Below are 16033 nucleotides of genomic sequence, written 5' to 3'. Positions count from 1 at the left end.
CATTAATGCACCTTGGAGATCTTTCAGCACGCCGCTCTGCAAACCACATAAATAACGTATCCAATTACACAACGTTGTTTATTCACTATGAAAATCACAATATGCTCTCTGAAACATAATATTCTGGCATCAGGCTGGAATTGCTTGTGTGATTTGTAGATTACATATGATACACTTAATTTAAATGGATTTAGTATGTACAGGTTGTAGTCCATATCCAAAATGTTTGGGACCAGAAGTATTTTGGATATGGGATTTTTCCGTATTTTGGAATAATTGCATACCATAATGAGATATTATGGCGATGGGACCCAAGTCTAAGCACAGAATGCATTTATGTTTCATGTACACCTTATACACACAGCCTGAAGGTCATTTAATACAATATTTTTAATAATCTTGTGTGTTAAACAAAGTTTGTGTACATTGAGCCATCAGAAAACAAAGCTTTCACTATCTCACTCTCACTCAAAAAATTCCGTATTTCAGAATATTCCATATTTCGGAATATTTGGATATGGGATACTCAACCTGTATTACCATATGTACTTATAATGGGAATTACCTCCTCCATACCCAAACATCTCTTGTACGGCTACCAGGTGTAGTAAACACCCCTCTGCTGGTTACTATACTACCAGAACTGAAAGTCTCCATATAAATGTATACTACGTCCATGTTACTATGCAAGGGGGGATTTATTTATTAAGTGTTCCTTATATAGCGCACGCATATTCTGCAGCACTTTACAGAGAATATTTCAGTTATTCACTTCAGTCTTACAGTCTGTATTCCCTACCACATGCATACACACACATAATAGAGTACATTTTAGCCGGCAACCAATAACCTGTCAGTTATTCTACACTATTATCTGGTGAAATACTCACTACTGGTTAATTATATTAGTAATTTAGAAATATCCTTTGCTGTTTAGTACTTCGTAATGATCTATGTAAACAAAGTCAGATGAATTGTGGGGCGACCCCCCAATAGCATTAGTCCGTATGTAAAACATTGCTTCTATTTTCTGTACATTTATTATGGTGCATAATTTTTTGTCTTTGTTGATATCCTAGTGAATTGTGTAGGCGATTTGTTTTAATGTTTATTCTAGCACCCTGCATCTGTCACAGCCTGTGCAATTCTTCTTTTCTGCCTGGGGTGCCGCTCTCTGCTCTGCTGCTTCTCACACACCCTGGTCTGTATTTCATCACTGAAATACAGACCAGAGTATGCTAGAAGCACCAGAGCAGAGAGTGACACCCCAGGCAGGAAAGTGGAATGGCATGGGTTGCGACAGGTGCAGGATGATAGAATGAACAGTAAGTTACATTTTTGAATTCCCCTTTAACGTTTTATTATATTTGTAACGTTCTGTATTTTACTGACATGTATGTGCAGCTGTAGGCTGCAAGTTAGATGTGTATACTGACACCAGCAAAGTAAAACTGCAAATGTTAATTGCGACCTCTTTATGTATGTGGTTCTATTTATTACCTGTTCATTGCTGATGTTTCTGGGTTGTCCTTTTTCAGAAGTAAAAAAGATGACGCGTTACTTAAGAAGCCATTTCAGAAAGACAGACATGGAAAGGTGGCTCATCGAGACGTTGCAGCAGAAGAGTGGGACAGGTACGGTGTACTGTTAGCTGTATGTTATTACACTGCGATGCCATGGAGCTTATACATTAAATTTTTTTATTTTTTTCTCTCTGTAAAGGGAGGAAGCACGAAACCGCAGATTTCACCTGATCTCTATGGATGCCGTATCCTTTGTCTGCAGTACTGAGAACAGTGTTACTTCCGTAGCCTTCTACTGGCAATGTTATGACTTGGGAATAAATTGCGTTGCTTGTAGAAAGACCTAGTCAAGATCTAAACTATTTCAAAGAGTATTTGGTAGATAAATAATATCTTTCCACAGATGTGCCGTCATACATTATTGCTGCAGTCGCCCCAAAAAGCCCTTCTCTGCGCGCCAGGTCCTATGCGTCTTTGTGGCTTATTTTTACTCGAAAATGCACCTTAATCACAATGCAATATGACTAGGATGCACCGGGAGACTGTCCTGATTAATTTGTTATGCTATACACAAAGTGCTACCTTCCAGTGTCATTGTGCTTTGTATACAGACTCAGTTGCACACAGATGTACAAGTGACGCATATCAAATTAACCAGTGCAGTCTCCTGGTGCATCCTATTCCTATAACATTGTGATGTCATATAGACGCCCAACGCTAGAAGAGCTGCACGGGACCTGGCGGCTCACTCATGCAGGTGACGCAAGACGCATTGAGGCTAGTTGTGTGTGGACTCATTTCTGTACACACAGAAAATATTAGGGTTGTCATTAATAATCTTTATGTAGCGCCACCTGGCGTTTGATAAACGATGTTTAATCATTCACATCTGTTCCTGGTCCACTGAAGCTTAGACTCAAAAGTTTGTAGCACACACAGACAACCGGCACGCATACAACCTCCCCACAGATAGTTACCCACGTGCCACGTATTGCACTGATTCCATATTTTAGGATTCAACTAGTTGCTGAAACTTCCAAAAACATTGGGCCACTTACCAAAAACATTGTGCCATACCGGGGGGAGATTTATCAAATTTTGGAGAGGGATAAAGTAGATAAGTTGCTTTTTCAACCAATCAGCTTTTACCTAATTTTATCATCACAGCCTGTAAAATGATGTTACAAGCTGGTTGGTTGGTACAGGCATATTGTACCCTATCTCTCCAGTACACACGCACAACCGAAACAGCTCCCACGGTGAAGGAGACCGTTCAGACCTAGAAGAGGTGGACTGGTCATCGGGAACAAGGTAAGTTTGGGAGCTGGGGCTAAATGTGGTGGTGGGGGGGCGGATGAGATGGAGCGAGGGGGTGACCAGGAGGGCAAAGAGGGGACTGCAGGACTGAGTACCGGGGGTCAGAACAGTGTGGAGGGAGCTGGCCAGAGTAGAGGGTATGACAGAGACTTATGTCACCTATCATATGCAGAGTCCATTACACTAGTTAAAATAAAGTATGAGGGGCCTATACAATCTTCTCTGTAATTTTAGTATCTCTGCCCCTGTCCCTCTAGGGCAGTGCTTTTCAACCACTGTGCCATAGCACACTAGTGTGCCCTGATCAGTCTCCAGGTGTGCCGCCACAGAAGCAGAGCCAGGCCGGTCAGTGTTTTGCCGCTACTGAGGCCCTGGAATGATCAATACTGGTGGGTTTAGTGGTTGCAGAGCCAGTTCTAAAAATGGGGACCCGGGCATTGTTGGGCTCTTCTGGCTTTCTCAGATGTGACTCAGGCGTTACATATGTAGAAGCTGCAACATGACATCCTAGGACACGCAACTGCAGCACCATTATATTTGAGTGTATCTTGGCAATATTTAAATCTAGTTCAGTGTGCGCGAGCTGTAAAAGGTTGAAAATCTCTGCTCTAGGGGGTGTATTCAATAAGGATCAGATCTATTCCGACATGCATTTGTCGGAATGGATCCGACAACCCCTATTCAAAGAGTGGCCACATCCGACTGTTTGATTTGGCCGCTGCTGCTCATCTCAGCCCGGCACCGCTTTCCTAACCCCTCGCTGCTCCCCTGACCCCGCGCCGCTTTCCTCACCCTGGTGCTGTTCCTGACCCTGGCGCTGTTCCGCTCAGGGTGGATGGAGGAGGCGGCAGCAATGTCAGTCCGACTTTTTACAGAGTTGGATTGACATTGTCGGAAACGGGACCAAAACCTGTCGGATTTGGTCCCCTTTTTGACAGAAGCGCGTGGATCGGTGGCTATTCCGCCGATCCACGTACATTCTGACAAGTCGGATTTCCCGACTTGTCGGAAAAACGGGGCCGCATTGAATAGGTCGGAACCCCTTCTGACCTAAACCTGTTGGAAATTGCCATCTTTCCGACAAGACGGCAGCTTTCTACAGGTATTGAATACACCCCTTTGTTGTTAAACCTTATGAAAAAACTGTCATACCTTTTATACCACAAAAGAATTGTAGAATTTCTCCCTGAGTATACTGGCACTTTAAATTAGTCACTGTTGTGTGATGCAGCTTTCCAACTAGCACCCCACAACTAAACTCACAGGTTCCATTATTTCTCTGACGTCCTAGTGGATGCTGGGACTCCGTCAGGACCATGGGGAATAGCGGCTCCGCAGGAGACAGGGCACAAAATTTAAAAGTTTGACCACTAGGTGGTGTGTACTGGCTCCTCCCCCTATGACCCTCCTCCAAGCCTCAGTTAGGTTTTTGTGCCCGTCCGAGCAGGGTGCAATCTAGGTGGCTCTCCTAAAGAGCTGCTTAGAAAAAGTTTGTTAGGTTTTTTATTTTCAGTGAGTCCTGCTGGCAACAGGCTCACTGCAACGAGGGACTTAGGGGAGAAGAAGTGAACTCACCTGCGTGCAGGATGGATTTGCTTCTTAGGCTACTGGACACTAGCTCCAGAGGGACGATCACAGGTACAGCCTGGATGGGTCACCGGAGCCGCGCCGCCGACCCCCTTGCAGAGGCCGAATAGAGAAGAGGTCCAGAAACCGGCGGCAGAAGACGTCTCAGTCTTCATGAGGTAGCGCACAGCACTGCAGCTGTGCGCCATTGCTCTCCGCACACTTCACACCAGCGGTCACTGAGGGTGCAGGGCGCTGGGGGGGGCGCCCTGGGCAGCAATGTAATATACCTATTCTGGCTAAAATATATCACATATAGCCCCTGGGGCTATATGGATGTATTTAACCCCTGCCAGGTTCCAAAAAAACCGGGAGAAGAAGCCCGCCGAAAAGGGGGCGGGGCCTATTCTCCTCAGCACACAGCGCCATTTTCCTGCCCAGCTCCGCTGCGAGGAAGGCTCCCAGGACTCTCCCCTGCACTGCACTACAGAAACAGGGTAAAAACAGAGAGGGGGGGCACTTATTGGCGATATTTATAATATTTGAGCTGCTATAAAGGGAACACACTTATTAAGGTTGTCCCTATATATATTTATAGCGCTTGGGTGTGTGCTGGCAAACTCTCCCTCTGTCTCCCCAAAGGGCTAGTGGGGTCCTGTCTTCTATCAGAGCATTCCCTGTGTGTCTGCTGTGTGTCGGTACGTGTGTGTCGACATGTATGAGGACGATGTTGGCGTGGAGGCGGAGCAATTGCCTGTAATGGTGATGTCACCCCCTAGGGAGTCGACACCAGAATGGATGGCTTTGTTTATGGAATTACGGGATAGTGTCAGCACGCTACAAAAGTCGGTTGACGACATGAGACAGCCGGCAAACCAGTTAGTACCTGTCCAGGCGTCTCAGACACCGTCAGGGGCTGTAAAACGCCCTTTACCTCAGTCGGTCGACACTGAATCCAGTGTCGACGGTGAAGAAACAAACGTATTTTCCAGTAGGGCCACACGTTATATGATCACGGCAATGAAGGAGGCTTTGCATATCTCTGATACTGCAAGTACCACAAAAAGGGGTATTATGTGGGGTGTGAAAAAACTACTGATAGTTTTTCCTGAATCAGAGGAACTGAATGAAGTGTGTGATGAAGCGTGGGTTACCCCAGATAGAAAACTGCTAATTTCAAAGAAGTTATTGGCATTATACCCTTTCCCGCCAGAGGTTAGGGCGCGCTGGGAAACACCTCCTAGGGTGGATAAGGCGCTCACACGCTTATCAAAGCAAGTGGCGTTACCGTCTCCTGATACGGCCGCCCTCAAGGATCCAGCTGATAGGAGGCTGGAGAATACATTAAAAAGTATATACACACATACGGGTGTTATACTGAGACCAGCAATCGCCTCAGCCTGGATGTGCAGTGCTGGCGTGGCTTGGTCGGAGTCACTGTCTGAAAATATTGATACCCTGGATAGGGACAGTATTTTACTGACTATAGAGCAGTTAAAGGATGCATTTCTTTATATGCGAGATGCACAGAGAGATATTTGCACTCTGGCATCAAGAGTAAGTGCGATGTCCATATCTGCCAGAAGAAGTTTATGGACGCGCCAGTGGTCAGGTGATGCGGATTCCAAACTGGTGGCCACGGCAACGGCCGGAAAATCCACCTTTTTACCCCAGGTCACCTCCCAGCAGAAAAAGCCGCAGGCTTTTCAGCCGCAGTCCTTTCGTTCCTATAAGAACAAACGAGCAAAAGGACATTCCTATTTGCCCCGAGGCAAAGGAAAGGGTAAGAGACTGCAACAAGCAGCTCCTTCCCAGGAGCAGAAGCCCTCCCCGGCTTCTACAAAGGCGTCAGCATGACGCTGGGACCTTACAAGCAGACTCAGGGGCGGTGGGGGGTCGCCTCAAACATTTCAGCGCACAGTGGGCTCACTCGCAGGTGGACCCCTGGATCCTGCAGGTAGTATCTCAGGGTTACAGGTTGGAATTCGAGAAGTCCCCTCCTCGCCGTTTCCTAAAGTCTGCTTTGCCAACGTCTCCCTCCGACAGGGCGACGGTATTGGAGGCCATTCACAAGCTGTATTCTCAGCAGGTGATAGTCAAGGTACCCCTCCTACAACAGGGACAGGGGTATTACTCCACGCTATTTGTGGTACCGAAGCCGGACGGCTCGGTAAGACCGATTCTAAATCTAAAATCTCTGAACCTGTACATACAAAAATTCAAGTTCAAGATGGAGTCACTCAGAGCAGTGATAGCGAATCTGGAAGAAGGGGATTTTATGGTGTCCTTGGACATCAAGGATGCTTACCTTCATGTTCCAATTTGTCCTTCACACCCAGGGTACCTCAGGTTCGTGGTCCAAAACTGTCATTATCAGTTTCAGACGCTGCCGTTTGGATTGTCCACGGCACCCCGGGTCTTTACCAAGGTAATGGCCGAAATGATGATCCTTCTTCGAAGAGAAGGCGTCTTAATTATCCCTTACTTGGACGATCTCCTGATAAGGGCAAGATCCAGAGAACAGCTGGAGGTCGGAGTAGCACTAACCCAAGTAGTGCTCCAACAACACGGGTGGATTCTGAATTTTCCAAAATCCCAACTGATCCCGACGACACGTCTGTTGTTCCTAGGGATGATTCTGGACACTGTTCAGAAAAAGGTATTTCTTCCGGAGGAGAAAGCCAGGGAGTTATCCGATCTAGTCAGGAACCTCCTAAAACCAGGAAAAGTATCTGTGCATCAATGCACAAGAGTCCTGGGAAAAATGGTAGCTTCTTACGAAGCGATTCCATTCGGCAGATTCCATGCACGAACTTTTCAGTGGGATCTGCTGGACAAATGGTCCGGATCGCATCTGCAGATGCATCAGCGGATAAAATTGTCCACAAGGACAAGAGTGTCTCTGCTATGGTGGTTGCAGAGTGCTCATCTGTTAGAGGGCCGCAGATTCGGCATACAGAACTGGGTCCTAGTGACCACGGATGCCAGCCTGAGAGGCTGGGGAGCGGTCACACAGGGAAGAAACTTCCAGGGCGTGTGGTCAAGCCTGGAGACGTCTCTTCACATAAATATACTGGAGCTAAGAGCAATCTACAATGCTCTAAGCCTGGCAAAACCTCTGCTTCAGGGTCAGCCGGTGTTGATTCAGTCGGACAACATCACGGCAGTCGCCCACGTAAACAGACAGGGCGGCACAAGAAGCAGGAGGGCAATGGCAGAAGCTGCAAGGATTCTCCGCTGGGCAGAAAATCATGTGTTAGCACTGTCAGCTGTGTTCATCCCGGGAGTGGACAACTGGGAAGCAGACTTCCTCAGCAGACACGATCTGCACCCGGGAGAGTGGGGACTTCATCCAGAAGTCTTCCACATGATTGTGGTCCATTGGGAAAGACCAATGGTGGACATGATGGCGTCCCGCCTCAACAAAAAACTGGACAGGTATTGCGCCAGGTCAAGAGACCCTCAGGCAATAGCTGTAGACGCTCTGGTAACACCATGGGTGTACCAGTCAGTGTATGTGTTTCCTCCTCTGCCTCTCATACCAAAAGTACTGAGAATTATACGGCAAAGGGGAGTAAGAACGATACTCGTGGCTCCGGATTGGCCAAGAAGAACTTGGTACCCGGAACTTCAGGAGATGCTCACGGAAGATCCGTGGCCTCTACCTCTAAGACGGGACCTGCTTCAGCAGGGACCGTGTCTATTCCAAGACTTACCGCGGCTGCGTTTGACGGCATGGCGGTTGAACGCCGAATCCTAAGGGAAAAAGGCATTCCGGAAGAGGTCATCCCTACCCTGGTAAAAGCCAGGAAGGAGGTGACTGCACAACATTATCACCGCATTTGGAGAAAATATGTTGCGTGGTGTGAGGCCAGGAAGGCCCCGACGGAGGAATTTCAACTGGGTCGATTCCTACATTTCCTGCAAACAGGATTGTCTATGGGCCTCAAATTAGGGTCCATTAAGGTTCAAATTTCGGCCCTGTCGATTTTCTTCCAGAAAGAATTGGCTTCAGTTCCTGAAGTCCAGACTTTTGTAAAAGGAGTACTACATATACAGCCCCCGGTTGTGCCCCCAGTGGCACCGTGGGATCTTAATGTAGTTTTGGATTTTCTCAAATCCCATTGGTTTGAGCCACTCAAATCGGTGGATTTGAAATATCTTACATGGAAAGTAACCATGCTACTGGCCCTGGCTTCAGCCAGGAGAGTGTCAGAATTGGCGGCTTTATCGTATAAAAGCCCATATCTGATTTTCCATTCGGACAGGGCAGAACTGCGGACGCGTCCTCACTTTCTGCCTAAGGTGGTTTCAGCGTTTCACCTGAACCAGCCTATTGTGGTGCCTGCGGCTACTAGCGATTTGGAGGATTCCAAGTTGCTGGACTTTGTCAGAGCATTGAAAATATATATTTCAAGGACGGCTGGAGTCAGAAAATCTGACTCGCTGTTTATACTGTATGCACCCAACAAGCTGGGTGCTCCTGCTTCTAAGCAGACGATTGCTCGTTGGATTTGTAGCACAATTCAACTTGCACATTCTGTGGCAGGCCTGCCACAGCCTAAATCTGTCAAGGCCCATTCCACAAGGAAGGTGGGCTCATCTTGGGCGGCTGCCCGAGGGGTCTCGGCATTACAACTCTGCCGAGCAGCTACGTGGTCAGGGGAGAACACGTTTGTAAAATTCTACAAATTTGATACCCTGGCTAAGGAGGACCTGGAGTTCTCTCATTCGGTGCTGCAGAGTCATCCGCACTCTCCCGCCCGTTTGGGAGCTTTGGTATAATCCCCATGGTCCTGACGGAGTCCCAGCATCCACTAGGACGTCAGAGAAAATAAGATTTTACTTACCGATAAATCTATTTCTCGTAGTCCGTAGTGGATGCTGGGCGCCCATCATTCGGTGCTGCAGAGTCATCCGCACTCTCCCGCCCGTTTGGGAGCTTTGGTATAATCCCCATGGTCCTGACGGAGTCCCAGCATCCACTAGGACGTCAGAGAAAATAAGATTTTACTTACCGATAAATCTATTTCTCGTAGTCCGTAGTGGATGCTGGGCGCCCATCCCAAGTGCGGATTGTCTGCAATACTTGTACATAGTTATTGTTACAAAAAAATCGGGTTATTGTTGTGAGCCGTCTGTTCAGAGGCTCCTACGTTTGTCATACTGTTAACTGGGTTCAGATCACAAGTTGTACGGTGTGATTGGTGTGGCTGGTATGAGTCTTACCCGGGATTCAAAATCCTTCCTTATTGTGTACGCTCGTCCGGGCACAGTATCCTAACTGAGGCTTGGAGGAGGGTCATAGGGGGAGGAGCCAGTACACACCACCTAGTGGTCAAACTTTTAAATTTTGTGCCCTGTCTCCTGCGGAGCCGCTATTCCCCATGGTCCTGACGGAGTCCCAGCATCCACTACGGACTACGAGAAATAGATTTATCGGTAAGTAAAATCTTATTTTTGCAATTACAGTGCCATGCCTTTTAATTTACATAAACTGCCACTGACATTGTAAAAGATGCTGACGGCAGAAGGTGGAGAGAGATGACCCAAAACAAGATGGATTTATGAACTTTGTTTTAACAAGATGTGTGTTACACATATATGGCTCTATCATCAATGCTGCAGCCCGGCTCATCTTCTTCACCAAGGTGGTCATTCCGAGTTGTTCGCTCGCTAGCTGCTTTTAGCAGCATTGCACACGCTAGGCCGTCGCCCTCTGGTGGTGTATCTTAGCTTAGCAGAATAGCGAACGAAAGATTAGCAGAACTGCTACTAAATAATTCCTTGCAGTTTCTGAGTAGCTCCAGACCTACTCCTAGATTGCGATCACCTCAGTCCATTTAGTTCCTGGTTTGACATCACAAACACGCCCTGCGTTCGGCCAGCCACTCCCCCGTTTCTCAAGCCACTCCTGCGTTTTTACCTGGCACGCCCACGTTTTTTAGCACACTCCCTGAAAACGGCCACTTGCCGCCCAGAAACACCCACTTCCTGTCAATCACACTATGATCACTCGAGCGATGAAAAAACGTCGCTCGAGCTTGTGTAAATCTTCAAACTTTTGTGTTAAATTACTAAGCGCATGCGCGCTGCGTACCATGCGCATTTGCATTTTCCACCTAATCGCTGCGTTGCGAAAAACGTCAACGAGCGAACAACTCGGAATGACCACCCAAATGCACTACGTCCACCTCCCCTCGCAAAGTACTTCACTGGCTTCCCTTCCCTTTCAGATTCCAATTCAAACATCCTACACTCACTTACAAAGCCATCACCCACTGCTCTCCCATTTACATCTCCAACCTTATCTCCCTTTACACTCCCACCCGTCCTCTTCACTCTGCTAATGCACACCATCTCTCCTGCGTACTGATTACTTCCTCCCACTTCTTTCTTCAAGATTTCTCACGTGCTGCTCCCTTACTCTGGAATTCTCTGCTTCTCCCTCTCAGACTCTTCGCCTCTCTACAAAATTTCAAACGAGCTCTCAAGACCCATTTTTTCACCAAACCCAGCCAAATCTCATCCTAACCCTCTGTGTCTATCTGCCCCTCCCCTTTAGAATGTAAGCTCTCGCAAGCCCTCGTGCTCATTCTACTCTTATTTAAACCATCTTTGATGGCACCAAATTCTGCAGTTTTCTGCCACCCTGATATCTACAGTATATCTGTGTCATCTGCTGATGTAGCGATGTATATCTACCCTGTACTTGTCCTGTGTTGTCTTCAACTGTAAGTCACTGTTTTCCTGTATTGATGTTTCGTTTATGTACTCTGTAATTGTGCACTGCGGATCCCTTGTGGCGCCATATAAATAAAGGATGATGATGATAATAATAATAATAGTAAATAAGAGGGTCATAGTTTTTAGAAGCGGCTCGATTTCGGTGATCACAGCTGTAGATTGAAAGAGGCATTAACTGAAATGGCAAAACCAGGCTGGTTTTGCCATTTAATTTATTACCACTTTAAATCTACTGCTGTGATCACCGAAATCGCGTTTCTTCTGAAAACTTGGACTCTGGGCCTGATTCATATTTGTCGCCCCCGTTTTGAAGGGGTGATGGGTACAGGGTCTGCATAGTCAGGCGCAGACTACCTGGGCCTGGTGTCCTATGGCCAGCCTGAGTATGCATTCAAATTGTAGACGGAATTGCACACTTGTTTCCTGAAGGCTTTGCAATTCCATACAAGCATGAATTGGGGCTTCTATTTCTATTTTTATTCCGAGTTTACGTGTAAATCTCTATTCAGCATTAATAGTCTATAGGCAGTCAGTTTATTTTTCCTATTTTTTCATTAATACAAACTGAGCCATCTAGCTGGGAATAATGAAATAAATGGAAAAGGGCACAGGATGAAAAAAGTGCTTACATAATGAAAAGTGTCTATATAAATCGAATCTATGTCTAAGGCGCACGGCTTGTCCACTTTATACACTCAGTTCCATTGCTAACTTTCTTTGTTTTGCCCGAAGTGTCCAAATGTGTGATTAATTTCTTATGCAAATGATATCATATCCTGTTACTCAATAATGTAATCCAGAGTATGATGATCTCATGCAAGGTTTGGGATTAATTTGGTTTTTCTATAATTTCTCCACAAAATAAACCAATTTTGGCACAAAAAACTTGCATGGATTTAACAAAAAAAGAATTGTTCAATGTTTTATCCAGACTGTATACCTTGGGCCTTATTCAGCTTCAGTTGCAGTGCTGCGATTGTAGCAGAACTGCTGAGAATCGCACAGCAAGAGTCGTTGAGCATGTCAAAGGTCCGCCCACCGATGCGTTCACAATTCTGCAAATACAGCCGCAGAATTGCGAATACATCGCAGAAAACAAGCACCATCAATAGTTGCGGTTGACCCAGGACTACTCAGAATAATGAGAATGCAGTCGCACCAGGCACCATGTTTTTTCTTAAGTCCTAGAGGATGCTGGATTCCACATTAGTACCATGGGGTATAGACGGGTCCACCAGGAGCCATTGGCGCTTTAAGAGTTTGAGAGTGTGGGATGGCTTCTCCCTCTATGCCCCTCCTACCAGACTCCGTTTAGAATATGTGCCCGGAGGAGCCGGTCACAGCTAGGGGAGCTTTCCTGAACTTTTCTGGTAAAGTTTTATTTCTCTAACGTCCTAGAGGATGCTGGGACTCCGTAAGGACCATGGGGTATAGACGGGCTCCGCAGGAGACATGGGCACTTTAAGAAAGACTTTTGACTCTGGGTGTGCACTGGCTCCTCCCTCTATGCCCCTCCTCCAGACCTCAGTTTGAGACTGTGCCCAGAGGAGGATGGGTGCACTGCAGGGAGCTCTCCTGAGTCTCCTGCTAAGAAAGTATTTTTGTTAGGTTTTTTATTTTCAGGGAGCACTGCTGGCAACAGACTCCCTGCATCGAGGGACTGAGGAGAGAGGAGCAGACCTACTTAAATGATAGGCTCTGCTCCTTAGGCTACTGGACACCATTAGCTCCAGAGGGATTGGAACACAGGTTCGTCCTGAGCGTTCATCCCGGAGCCGCGCCGCCACCGTCCTCCTCACAGAGCCGGAAAAAAAAAGAAAGAAGACTTCGTGAGCTTCACTGAGGTAACGCACAGCACTGCAGCTGTGCGCCATTGCTCCCATACACCTCACATACTCCGGTCACTGTAAGGGTGCAGGGCGCAGGGGGGGCGCCCTGGGCAGCAATATAAACCTCTCCTATGGCAAAATGAACTATATACATGTACAGGTGGGCACTGTACATGTATATTAAAGAGCCCCCGGCATGTTTTACATATTTTGAGCGGGACAGAAGCCCGCCGCCGAGGGGGCGGGGCTTCTCCCTCAGCACTCACCAGCGCCATTTTTTCTCCACAGCACCGCTGAGAGGAAGCTCCCCTGACTCTCCCCTGCTTGACACACGGTGAAAGAGGGTTTTAAAGTAGAGGGGGGGGGGGGGGGGGACGACATAATTGGCGCGCATATATACTATAGCAGCGCTACTGGGTAGACAATCTGTGTTTTTTCCTGGGTCATATAGCGCTGGGGTGTGTGCTGGCATACTCTCTCTGTCTCTCCAAAGGGCCTAAAAGGGGAACCTGTCTTCAGAAAAGAGATTCCCTGTGTGTGTGGAGTGTATCGGTACGCGTGTGTCGACATGTTTGACGATGTAGGCTCACCTAAGGAGGAGGGGGAGTGCATGATTGTCAGGTCGCCATCGGCAACGCCGACACCGGACTGGATGGATATGTGGAATGTCTTGAATGCTAATGTAAATTTATTACATAAGAGATTAGACAAAGCTGAGGCTAGGGAACAGTCAGGTAGTCAGACCGTGCCTGTTCCAGTGGCACCGGGACCTTCCGGGTCTCAAAAGCGCACATTATCCCAGATCACTGACACAGATACCGACACGGATTCAGATTCCAGTGTCGACTATGAGGATGCAAAGTTACAGCCAAAAGTGGCTAAGGGTATTCGTTACATGATTATTGCTATTAAAGAGGTTTTGCATATCACGGAGGAACCCCCTGTCCCTGACACGAGGGTACGCATGTATAAAGAGAAAAAACCTGAGGTCACCTTTCCGTCCTCATATGAGCTAAGCGAATTGTGCGAAAAGGCTTGGGAATCTCCAGACAGGAGATTACAAGTTTCCGAGAGGATTCTTATGGCGTATCCCTTCCCACAAAAGGACAGGATACGATGGGAATCTTCGCCTAAAGTAGACAAGGCGTTGACACGCTTATCAAAGAAGGTAGCACTGCCATCCCAGGATACGGCTACCCTCAAGGATCCTGCTGATCGTAAGCAGGAAGTTACCATGAAGTACATTTTGTCACAACTGAGGGCCTGAGCTGACGGGAGGCAGCCTCAGTTGTAGGGGCTGAGATGTACCGGAACCCCTGGACATGTAAGTAACATGAATAATAACTGCCCGAAGGCGTGACCACGACAACTTAGATAAAAGTCAATGATGTTTATTATGACAACTCCGCAACACAGCAGCAGTAAAAGAAAACGTAAAAGTCAGCAAATAATAAATACAGTTCCTGGGTACTACAGGATGGCAGGAGCCACAGGGCACTGGTAGTGTGAGATAGTTCTTATGATCTTCTAGATGGAAAGTCCTTACCAGGCCCGACTGTAGCAATGGAGATAACCCAGGATTGTGCCAGCTGGTGTTCCAGGAAAAGCTGGGTTGCTGAAGGTAAAACAGCTGCTGTGGATACTGTCTGGAACCAGACTGTTGTTAGCACGGAGTGGATACTGGCTGGAACCAGTTAAATAATAAATGAACTTGGGAGCGATGAAATATGAACTGAAATGTAGAACTTGAGAGCGGAGAAATAATAATACCGGTGGAGAGTGGTAAAGTGTAGAAAGGACACCGGCCCTTTAAGGGAAGCTGTATTCTGCTGGAAGCTGAGCTGGAAGCAGGTAATGTTGTAGCTGGAAACAGATGAATCCACAATGGATTGGAGAGTCAGGCTACACCGCAGGTGGAATGCTGGTGCGGGTCTCTATGGTGGAAGTCTTGAGACAGGAGCTGGAACCTGGAAGACAATCACAGGAGAGAGACAAACAGGAACTAGGTTTGACAACCAAAGCACTGACGCCTTCCTTGCTCAGGCACAGTGTATTTATACCTGCAGCAAGGAAGGGATTGGCTAGGCAATTATGCAGATTAACAATACTGACAACAGATTGGAGGAAATGATCAGCTGACAGAATCCAAGATGGCTGCGCCCATGCAGACACTTGGAGGGAAGTTTGGTTTGTAATCCATGTGGTAATGAAAACAGTAATGGCGGCGCCGGCCACTGGAGACAGGAGACGCCAGGCTGACAAGTGCACATCCAACCACGCGAACACAGCGGAGGCCGCGGCTGACGTAATCGCCACTCTGACACTCTGCATGCAGAAGCTCAGGGAAGGCGGCGGAGGCCGCGGGAGACGCCATGCCAGATGTAATAAGGCGTTACTGTGACAGCGTCTCAGAGAGACAGGAGAGGATGCAGGAATGTGAACATTAGGATAACAGATGGGATCCGGTCCTGGAGCGCTGAGCCAGCCTTAGGAGGCATCTGATGGGTAAGAAATGGCGTCCAGATACCCGGATCGTGACAGCACCCCCCCCTTTAGGAGTGGCCCCAGGACACTTCTTTGGCTTTTGAGGAAACTTGGAATGGAATCTCCGGACCAAGGCTGGAGCATGGACATCAGAAGCATTGGTCCATGAACGTTCCTCAGGACCATAACCCTTCCAGTCAATAAGATATTGTAGTTGACGGTAACGGTGACGTGAGTCCAGGATCTTGGCCACTTCATACTCAACGCCTCGTTGAGTTTGGACTTTCGGAGTTGGAGGAAGGGAGGAATGAAACCGATTCAAGATCAGCGGTTTCAACAGGGAAACATGGAATGTCCTGGGTATTTTTAAGAAGGGAGGCAACTGGAGTCTGTAAGCAACAGGATTGATGACTTGTTCAATCTTGAAAGGACCGATATAGCGAGGTGCAAACTTCATACTGGGAACTCTTAACCTCAAATTCTTCGTGGATAACCATACCCGATCACCCACCTTGAGAGCAGGAACTGCTCGACGCTTCTTATCCGCAAACTTCTTGTACCTGAACG

General features: G+C 47.4%; 1 protein-coding gene across 2 annotated transcripts in view; it reads left to right on the top strand.

The window, feature by feature from the left end:
* LOC135056644 (protein FRA10AC1) overlaps positions 1-16033 on the top strand; it is a 330853-nt gene that overhangs the window by 191163 nt on the left and 123657 nt on the right. For both annotated transcript variants that reach the window (XM_063962081.1, XM_063962082.1), the window contains exons 3-4: positions 1539-1634; positions 1723-1768. In XM_063962081.1, coding sequence (XP_063818151.1) covers positions 1539-1634; positions 1723-1768 — 142 coding nt within the window. The remainder of the gene's footprint in view (positions 1-1538; positions 1635-1722; positions 1769-16033) is intronic.

Source organism: Pseudophryne corroboree, chromosome 3, assembly GCF_028390025.1.
Source record: "Pseudophryne corroboree isolate aPseCor3 chromosome 3, aPseCor3.hap2, whole genome shotgun sequence".
NCBI lineage: Eukaryota > Metazoa > Chordata > Amphibia > Anura > Myobatrachidae > Pseudophryne > Pseudophryne corroboree.
Note: the sequence above shows the minus strand (reverse complement) of the source record. Positions and strands in the feature narration are given on the sequence as shown.